This window comes from Microtus ochrogaster, chromosome 10 (assembly GCF_000317375.1).
Source record: "Microtus ochrogaster isolate Prairie Vole_2 chromosome 10, MicOch1.0, whole genome shotgun sequence".
NCBI lineage: Eukaryota > Metazoa > Chordata > Mammalia > Rodentia > Cricetidae > Microtus > Microtus ochrogaster.
In genome coordinates this window covers 57,837,124-57,847,789 of record NC_022016.1, presented here as the reverse complement: position 1 = coordinate 57,847,789, position 10,666 = coordinate 57,837,124, and the positions used below count along the sequence as shown (strand labels likewise).

At 41.6% G+C, this 10,666-nt stretch overlaps 1 protein-coding gene across 1 annotated transcript in view; it reads left to right on the top strand.

The window, feature by feature from the left end:
* The first annotated feature begins 830 nt into the window (after window positions 1-830).
* Kiaa0319l (KIAA0319 like) overlaps window positions 831-10,666 on the top strand; it is a 104,338-nt gene continuing 94,502 nt past the window's right edge. Inside the window, exon 1 of the mRNA XM_005353228.1 lies at window positions 831-995. Coding sequence (XP_005353285.1) covers window positions 854-995 — 142 coding nt within the window. The 5' untranslated portion in view covers window positions 831-853. The remainder of the gene's footprint in view (window positions 996-10,666) is intronic.

Sequence of the window (10,666 nt, the reverse complement as noted above, 5' to 3'; positions counted from 1 at the left end):
TGAAACAGTGTCTAGGCTGACCTTGAAGTCCTGGATTTAAGCAATTCTTCTTTAATCTTCCAGGCAGCTAGCACTTTGCTATGAGATACCATGCTTAGCCAACAGATTTTTAATTGCCTTTTCAAAACCCTATCAAACTCATATGTTGTCAAGATTTATCCAAGAGGGAAGAAACTTCTGGAAAAATCGGTGTCATTCTCCTCTCCTCTACCCCGTATGTCCTACAGCCACTAGATTACAGAGTAGCCAGCACAGTACAAAATTTACTATGTGGGGAGCAGTGTACAAGGTTTGAAGAGAGGGATTGCAAGTGATCTGGAGCCAGCAGATGATGTAAAAGCGTAAGTCGGGTAGACTTGTAAGATAATGATGGTGGGGCAGGAAGCAAGCTGGATGGTAATTGCTGTGCCTGAAGAGACTCATCTTGAAAATCAGTTAGAGGAAGTCCAACCTCTTTGTAGATAGCAGAGTACTTTGGTCAGAGTCACAGAGCAGTGAGGAGTAGAAGTGGAAAAATCAAAGCTGCTTCCTCAGGTTGGTGTTCTCACCCATTCTGTCACAGATCTGCTGTTAGGTTAGACAATCGTGGAATGTAAGTGCTCCTCTTTAACAGCAGATTCATTTTATATTTCTTGCTCTGTTGTTACACTGATAATTACAGGCTCTGCCAAGGCTCGGGCTGAAAACTTACTGGCAGGGATGAACAATTGAAAGACACACTTGAAATTTCTCTTTCTCCTGATCTGTCACATTTTCTAGCATTCCACATTTCCAGGAATCAATTATTAATTACTTGGCATATAATTTTATCTCCTGTCTTTCTAGTGTATTGGTTCTGCCTCTCTGGAAGGCCATGGAGAAGAGGCTGGGAGTCAAGCCAAGTCCTGCTTCCTGGATTTTGCCAGGATATTGCTGGCAGACATCAGTGAAGCCGCTGAGAAGCCTGTACCTGCTCTATACTTTCTTCTGCTTCGGCGCTCTGTGGTTGTCAACAGGTATCATTTTTGAGCTTTAAGATTTAACCACTTCCGCCCTGCCCCCTCTCAAACAATCAGCATCCCAGATTCCTGGGTACGGTTTAAAGACCTACCAGAAAGCAGGAAAGCAACGTGCTGACAGGAATGGTCATCATTTTTGGTGGGTGTTTGTTTGTTGGGTTTGTTTTGTTTTGGAATCATGATAAGAATTGGATTTTTTTCTCATAAGAGAGAATTGGTATTCATTTTGTCATTTTAAATTTTTTATTTTTATCTGCACTGGTGTTTGACTTGCATGTCTTTGTGAGGGAGTCGGATTCACTGGAACCTGAGTTATAGACAGTTGTGAGCTGCCATGTGGGTGCTGGGAATTGAACTCTGGTCCTCTGGAAGAGCAACCAATGCTCCTAACTTCTGCGCTATTTCTTTAGCCCTCATTTTCACATTTTATAAAGGCAGATGAGCAAAACAAAGTAAACAAACAAAACTTTTCAGAGTTGGGTAGATTGGGGTCCTGGAGCTGGACATTGCCATGTAATGACTGAGACCTAGGGCTTATTACCTAATGGTTTCTTTTTTCTTTTTTTTTTTTAAATGAATCTCACTTATGTGGACCAGGCTGGCCTTGACCTCATGATACTCTTACCTCACTCGATTTACCTTGTTGAAATACAAGATCTGCCTTGTAGCTTGACCTGAGAGAGAACATATAAAAGCACGTGAAGCTCTGTGAACATACGTGCTCAGGGAACGATGCTTTGTTTCCTTTCCTAGAGGGATGCACATTTGGTTTTAGTTTTGAGACAGGGTACCACTGTGTAGCCCTGGCTAGCCTGGACCTGGATAAGTAGACCAGCAGGCTATAAACTCCTAGAGATCTGCCTGCCTCTGTCTCCCAAGTTTAATGTCAAAGGTGTGAGCCACCGGGGATGCCTGGCGACATCTCACTTTAACAAGTTGTATTTTTTACTTTTATTTATTTAAGTTTTGAAGAGGCTGTATGTACATGCCATAATGGTGTCTGTGTAAGGTTAGAGGACAGCTTTTGTGGAGCCTTCTCTCCTTCTACCTCTGTGTGGATTCTGAGGATCAGAGTCAGGTGGTCAGGCTTGCTAAGCTGAGCAGTCTCACTGGCTCTGCTTGTTGTTCATAGAAAGGAACCATGTTGACAGACTTCACAGAATATACTTTCCTCCTCAAGACTACCTTAGAGCCTCTTGTCAAGAGTTAGTGTCAAGAAGGCTAAATGTCAAAAGCCAAATTTCAAAATACCCTTGCTTGCCTGGCAGTGATGGCGCATGCTTTTAATCCCAGTACTTGGGAAGCAGAGGCAGGCAGATCTCTCTGTGAGGTTGAGACCAGCCTGGTCTACAGAGCGAGTTTCAGTACAGCCTAAGATACACAGAGAAACCCTGTCTCGAAAAACCAAACCCAAACCAAACCAAACAACAGACCACTTTTTGTCCTTACCCTTTCAGTGTTTTTGTTGACATGGTTCCTCGCTAAGTACGGAGTGTGAGAAAACAGCAGCTTGAGAAAGTCTTTGAATGTGCCTTTCCTCTGGGTGGTGACCCTTCTGCCGTAGGGACCGCTGCTACGGCTAATTGTTCAGCTTGTGCTGAATGGCTGTGAAGATTTCTGTTGTTGACATGATCTTGAGAATCAAGTAATTACTGTATTTAGCAATTTTAGTAGCACTGACTGTGAGTTTTGTTTTCTGGCTGTGGTAGCTGATGATTGCATGATTATAGTGGTGGAGACTGAGTTGATAGAAAGCTGACCCAGATTTTTTTTTTATGGAAGATGATGCTTTGTTGACTAGTTCTTGGTGTTCTTCTATGTAAGGTAATTTGAGTGAAGTAATTAATTTGATAACATCACATCAGGAGACTCACTTCTTTGGAAGTGCACCTACCCCTGCCAGGCTTCTAGAAACATCACATACCTTCTCATTGAATTTTTATGATAACCCTGAAATAGATAGTTTATGCTCGTTGTATTAATAAAGAAATTGAGACCCAGAGAGAGAGAAGGGCAAAGTGACTGACTAAAGTCACATAGCAAGAAGTCACACAACAGAGCAAGATGCTAACTCAGCTTGTTTGCTGATGCTTGTTTTCGTTTTCTCTTCTGCCGGTTTGCCTTCTGGCTTGCCTTCTGGCTCCAGGTGGTCCTTGGAGGACCAAGTTGTAGTAGTAATTGTTGTTGTTGTTTTTCCCAGAACCATGACAAGAAGCTGAAAGAGTCAGAGCACCAGGGGAGGACAACGTGATTCTGAGACTTTCTGTGTTTTTCACTTACACTTGGGTTCAGAATAGAGCTGTGGGGGAATTTCAGATTTAGATAAGAAATTATTTAACTTAGCCTGATGAAGAATAAAGTGAAAATATCTAGGGGCTTGGGATCTGGGCAGGTGGAAGAACACTTGCCTAGTATGCAAAAGACGCTAGGTTCAACTCCACACCACAAAACAAAGAAATAAATAGTACAGTTAAGAAAGATGAGCTGCCCTCAAATAGTGCTAGAAATTTTGAACAGAAAACATTTGGCATAAATATCAGGTTATCTAAAAAGTTTATGGTTCTTAACTTAATTACCCTTTCAAGAGTTTTGGGGTTGGAGAGATGGCTCAGTGGTTAAGAACACTGACGGCTTTTCCAAGGACACAGAGTTTGCTTTGAACCTGTATGGTGGTTCACACCAATCTGTAATTCCAGTTCTAGGGCATCTGATGTCCTCTTCTGACCTCCGTGGGTCCCAGGCATAAAAGTGATACACATGCATGCAGACAAAACACTTGCCCACATAAAATTTTAAAAAAAGAATTATTGCTTTTGTTGGGAATTAAGGGGAACTGGAGAGATAGCTTAGTGGTTAAGAGTATTTGTTGTGCATGGGGCATGGTGGCACATGCCTTTAATCCCAGCACTCCGGAGGCAGAAGCAGGTGGATCTCTGTGAGTTTGAGGCCAACCTGATCTACAAAATGAGTTCCAGGACAGCTAGGGCTGTTACACAGAGAAAGCCTGTTTGGGAAAACAAACAACAACAACAAAGCTTTTGTTGCTCTTCCAGAGGATCTGAGTTTGGTTCCCAGCACCTATATCAGGTGGTTAATAACTTCTGGTCTCTGAGGGCACCTTCATGTATGTATGCATACTGACACACAATCACACTTAAATAAAACTGAGTTTGTCTCAAATACATAGCGAGACCTTTGCTTTAGTGTGTTTGTGTGTATTAAAAACTAGGCATGGTGATGCATGACTGTAGTGCAATCCTTTTGTTTGTTTTCCGTGCGTGTGTGCATGCGTGCGTGCGTGCGTGCGTGCGTGTGTGTGTGTGTGTGTGTGTGTGTGTGTGTTGAGACAGGATCTTCTTTCCTCTGTAAGGCCAGCTGGTGAAGATACAGCGTCTTTACTCAGACTCTGCTCTCTCTTCTCACCTGGGTCACCACAAGAGCTTCCACACCACCCACACTCTTGGTTCTCAACTCTCCGCCTCACCCATCCTCCGCTGGTAGCCATCCTCCTGCCTGGAACCTAGGCTCCTCGGGGACTGGGGACTCAGATCCATGCCCTTCAGCAACATATAGGCTGCTGCTCCTGACTTCTGCCCACTCACTCCCTTCCCCATCAACAACCCCCTGTCCTGAGCTCAGGAAGTGTGTGTGTGTGTGTGTGTTGAGACAGGATCTCTCTATGTAACCTTGGCTGTCCTGTAACCCAGTATGCAGATCAGGCTAGCCTGGAACTCACAGAGATCCAGCTACCTCTGCTTCCCAAGTACTAGAATTAAAGGCATGTGCCACCATGCCTTTATGTCTGTGTGAAGGTATCAGATTCCCTGGAACTGGAGTTATAGACAGCTGTGAGCTGCCATGTGGGTGCTGGGAACTGAACCCAGGTCCTCTGGAAGAACAGCCAGTGCTCCCAACTACTGAGCCAGCCCTCTTTTAATGTAATCTTTAAAAATTTCTATGAGTTCCAGGCCATACTGGCCACAAAATAAAGCCTTGTCTCAAAAACAAATAACTGGGCTGGAGGGACAGAGATTTGTTGCAAAGCCTGACAGCACTGGACCTCCATCTGATGTAGAGGATTCACAAGTGTCCTTTAACCTCCGCACACACGCTGTGCCATGTGCACATCCAACATAGGCCCACACAAAATAAATACTAGAAAATACAAACAGTTTGCCATAAGCATATCTTTAGATAGTTCTTGTGAATAAGAGCATTCACCAATACTTGTTTATTCTGTACTGTGAAACATTGTGTTTGCCTGCCCAATAGCACAGCAGTAATGTTTTTCATATTTATGTGATGGATGTTGTTATAGTTACTTTCATTGGTCAGTGTGACACAAAACTAGAATCACCTAGGAAGATTGGCCTTTGACTAGTCAGTGAGGGGTTTTCTTACTTGCTAGTTGATGTAGGAGGGTCCTGTCCACTATGAGGGTTGCCATCCCCTAGGCAGGTGGGCCTGGGTTGTATAAGAAAGGTATCTGAAGCCGGGCAATGGTGGCGCACGCCTTTAATCCCAGCACTCGGGAGGCAGAGGCAGGCGGATCTCTGTGAGTTCGAGACCAGCCTGGTCTACAGACCTAGTTCCAGGACAGGCTCCAAAGCCACAGAAAAACCCTGTCTCGAAAAACCAAAAAAAAAAAAAAAAAAAAAAAAAAAAAAAAAAAAAAAAAAAGAAAGGTATCTGAACAAGCCAGTAGGCAGCTCTGCTGCTTGGTGTCTACTTTGAGTTGCTTAGGCTTCCCTCACTGATGTGACATGTAAGCTGAGATGAGCCCTCTCCTCCTGAGCTGCTTTTGGTCATGGTGTTTATCACAGCAGCAGAGAGTGACTAGGACAGATACTATCTAGTGTTCCCTACTTTAGAAGAATGAGTATATGGGGAGACATCCTAAACTAAATGGTAAAAGCAAGATAAACAACTGCATGTTTGCTATGGCGTCACTGGTATGAAATGAAAAAAAAATCACGTAATAGAGGTCTAAAATAAGATATATAACTGAACGTTTATATTTTATGATCTCTTCTTATTCTATACTTTCCAGTATTTTTTGGATAACAACAACTTCAACTTCTTCATCTTCTTTCTCCTCCTTCTTCTCATTTTGTTTCTTTTTAATAAAGAGATGAAAATCTACCAGATAATGTAGCAACAAAATGACATCAGTGAAAACCTATTTAGGTACCTGAGTTGGTATTTATCTGCTTGTGTTTATTCAGCTTCTACCTAAGCATTTAAGTTTTTTCTCTGATAAAAGATGCTTTTTGTTTTTTTTTCTGTTATCATTTAGCTCACGAATTATATGAATTCTTCCTGACAAAAATAACCAAAAATAAGGGAATTCTGTAGTTACCACCTATTTCTGGGTACCACTTAGTAGTTCCTCCTTTGGTAGATTTCTAGGTACCCATTGACTTCATTTAGTTGGCTCATTTTCATTTCTGCATTGGGCTCAGTAGTGAAGGCCACTGCTAGAAATGAATGATTATGATTTATCTGATAAAAGATACCCTGTTTTCCTTGTGAGCTATTGAGTTAGAGTTTTTCTGTATAATTTTACTGCTATGTGATTTGAAATTAGCATTTTGAACCTTGTAATTGTCATTTGGAAACAAATATCAGATAACCCTAAGAACTTGGAAATTCCTTAGTAGTCAGTCAATTTGTTTATTTGTTTTGTTTTGTTTTTTTAGACAGGTTTTCTCTGGGTAGCTTTTTGAATTTTTCGAGACAGGGTTTCTCCTTAGCTTTTGGCTCCTGTCATGGAACTAGCTCTTGTAGACCAGGCTGGCCTCGAACTCACATAGATCCGCCTGTCTCTGCCTCCCAAGTGCTGGGATTAAAGGCATGCACCACCACCGCCCGGCCTTAGTCATATTCTTTTTTTTTATTTATTTATTATGTATACAATATTATGTCTGTGTGTATGTCTGCAGGCCAGAATAGGGCACCAGACCCCATTACAGATGGTTGTGAGCCACCATGTGGCTGCTGGGAATTGAACTCAGGACCTTTGGAAGAGCAGGCAATGCTCTTAACCTCTGAGCCATCTCTCTAGCCCCCCTTAGTCATATTCTTGAGAGCAGGAATTTGGCCTTTTTGCTTATTGAGATATTATTCTAAGCAAGCATAAAATTTGGCATATAAATGTAACATAAAATTTTTTGTTTACTGAGTAAGTACATTAGCAATAAGGGGATTATCCTTTGAGAATTAAGCTAAAGCCAACATAAAGTAGAGGTCTACAAAGACAACTTAAAGAGACATATACCTTTGAAACCAATCTGAACTATATTAACATATCCAAACAAGAATGGGTATGTCTGAAAAGTTACGTATGCATGGGGCACAGACCTAATTGATCTTGGAATCCTAAAACAAGGATATAAGCCTAAAGGTAGCAGTTGGTTCTGGAAACTTCCTTATCTGCTTCTGAGAAGGAGATTGCATGCCTGGTTAATGATTAGAGAATTTAGTAGGACTCTGGCTCTAATTGAGGCAGATAACAAGGAGTGCAGCACAGCTCCTGTCCTGAAAAAATATGCAGTTTGATGAGAGAAACAGACAGACACTAGTATATGCTAAGGGAAAGGATGGAGGGATTCAGGCACTATGCTACGGGAACCAGAGAAGAAGCATTTTGTGTAGAGGCTTAGTTGGCGATTCTATTGCTGTGAAGAGACACCATGACCATGGCAACTCTTACAAAGAAAACATTTAATTTGGGTGGGGGGGGCTTGCTTACAGTTTCAGAGGTTCAGTTCATTATCATCCTGATGGGGAACATGGTGGCATGCAGGCAGATGTGGTGCTGGAGCCGGGAGTGCTACATCTGGCAGGCAACAGGAAGTCAACTGAATGTCATACTGAGGGAAGCTTGAGGGAAAAAAAAGACTTCAAAGCCTACCCACACAATGACACTCTTCCTCCAACAAGGCCATACCTCCTAATAGTGTCCTTCCCTTTGGGGGGCATTTTCTTTCAAACCACAGAGGTGAAGGGAGTCCTTTCCAAGAAGCTGACACCTAAGCAGTTTTGAAAATTGAATCTGAATGACTCAGAAGGTATTCCCAGGCAATGGGCACTGGAGAGCAAAAGTATAGAGGATGTGGATGAACCATGCCCCACTTAGTGCTTCTGGAAGGGCAGTTCCTGAAGGGTCAGGAGTGGCCAGGTGATAAGGAGTCTTGTTTGCCATGCTTAGAAGCCTCAGTTCGAATCTTTTTCAGAGAGGCTGTCTACAGATTATCTCCTCTGTAGCTCCGGTAGGCCTTGACTTTTCCATCCTTATGACTCAGCCTCAGCTTCTAAGTATCCCAGGATTGCAAACCTGTGTCACAAGGCCCAGCTCAAATTCTGTCTTTTCCAGTGTTTTCATTTCCCATTATTTCTGCAGTGCTTGTGCATGATAGGTAGGTTCTCTGTAACTGAGCTAAGTACCCAGCTCTGGTTTGGGGTTTCTTTGAAACACGGTCTAGCTTTTGTAGCCCAGGCTAGCTTAAAACTGACTGAATAGCCCAGACTAGCCTTAAACTTGCAGCAGTTGGTATCTCCCAAGCACTGGTATTATAAGCATGAGCCACCACACTTGGTTTCAATTCTATTTTTTTAATAATTTATTTTTAGCCGGGCGATGGTGGCACACGCCTTTAATCCCAGCACTCGGGAGGCAGAGGCAGGCGGATCTCTGTGAGTTCGAGACCAGCCTGGTCTACAGAGCTAGTGCCAGGGCAGGCTCCAAAGCCACAGAGAAACCCTGTCTCGAAAAACCAAAAAAAAAAAAAATTATTTTTATTTGCCAAATAGGGTTTCTCTGTAGCTTTGGAGCCTGTTCTGGAATTCATTTTGTAGACCAGGCTGGCCTTGAACTCACAGAGATCTGCCTGCCTCTGCCTCCCTAGTGCTGGGATTAAAGGCATGTGTCACCACTGCCCAGCAGAATTTTAATGTTTTTATTTAATATTTTAGTGTGCAGAATGAGTTTAATACCCTTTTGTACATATATTTTATCTTGTTTATATTCACTCCCTGTTCTCCCATCTCTCCTTCCCCAGATAATTCCATTTACACTTTCATATATATATGAAATTTTTAAAAACTTACATATATATGTAATATATATAGTATATATAAAATCTAGATTCTGCATAAGAAAACAGGCAGCATTTGCTTTTCTGGGTCTGGTGACATAATGCTCTCAGTTCCATCCGCTTTCCTGGAAATCATGTAGTTTCATTCTTTATGGCTGCACAAAGCTCTATTGTGTATATGTGCCTCATTATCTTTGTCCATTTGTCTCTTGATAGGCATCTGGCTAGTTCTCTGTGTTCTGCCTTGACCCTCATTATTTACTTCTAGCTATTACTTTCAGATTTAGATTGTTCTTATTTTTCTAAGAACTTAAATAATTTATTTGAGATGTTTCTGTGTTTTCACATAAGCACTCACAGCTATAAACTTTCATCTTAGAACTGCTTTGCTGTATCCCAAATGTTCTGTAAGTTTTGCTTTCATTTTATTTGCTTCTAGAAACTTCTGAATTTCCGCTCTCACTTCTTTAGTGATCCATTGGTCATCCAAGAGTCTGTTGTTCAGTAATTAAATATTCATATAATACATGTAGTTTTCCTGTTAATTATTTCAAGTTTTATTCCACTGTGTTGTGTTGAAATAGAAGTTATTTCTTAAGATTTGCTTTATGGAACCACGTGGTGGTGGCACACGCCTTTAATCCTTTAATCCCAGCACTCAGGAGGCTCTCTGAGTTCAAGGCCAACCTGTTCTACAGAGTGAGTTCCAGGACTGGCTCCAAAGCAACACAGAGAAACCCTGTCTCAAAACACCAAAAAAAGATTTGCTTTATGACCTGTTTTGGAGAAAGTTCTCTTGGTTGGATGAGAAGAACTTTTACTTTGCTCTTGGATGGAACATTCAGTAAATGTCTCTTAGATCCTCTTGATCTATTGTGCAGATTAACTCAGAAGTTTCTTTTGTTTTGTTTTATATTTTACATTGAGCTGTTTATAAAAAAGTACTTGAACTCATATTTATTCTTTATGAGGGAAGTAACAAATGGCTTTTGAATAAGAAAAATGACAATTTGTTTTGTTGACAGGTTATCATATATCCCAGACTGTTCTCTAACTCGCTATGTAGCTGAGGATGACCCTGAACTTCAGATCCTTTTGCCCTCATCTCTTGAGTGGCGGGATTGCAAAGTGTGTCACAATGTCTGGTTTATGCATGGTTGGGGATCTAAGCCAGGGCCTTGTGTTAGGCAAGCACTCTGCCAACTACGCTGTAACTCAAGTCTTGAACTTTCTTTTCTTTTCTTTTCTTTTCTCTTCTTTTCTTTTCTTTTCTTTTCTTTTCTTTTCCTCTTTTCTTTTCTTTTCTTCCCCCCTTCTCTCTCTCCTTTTTTTGTTTTAGACAGGGTTTCTTTGTGTGTAGCACTGGCTGTCCTGGAACTCATCCTGTAGACCAGGCTGACCTAAGCTCACAGAGATCCACCTGCCTCTGCCTCCCAAGTGCTGGGGTTAAAGGCGTGCGCCACCACCATCAGGGTTCTTGAAGTTTCTTTACTGATTTTTAGTTAGTATGATCTATTTTTGTTTGCTTGTTACATTTCTTTTTTTTTTTTTTTTTTTTTTTTTTTTTTTTTT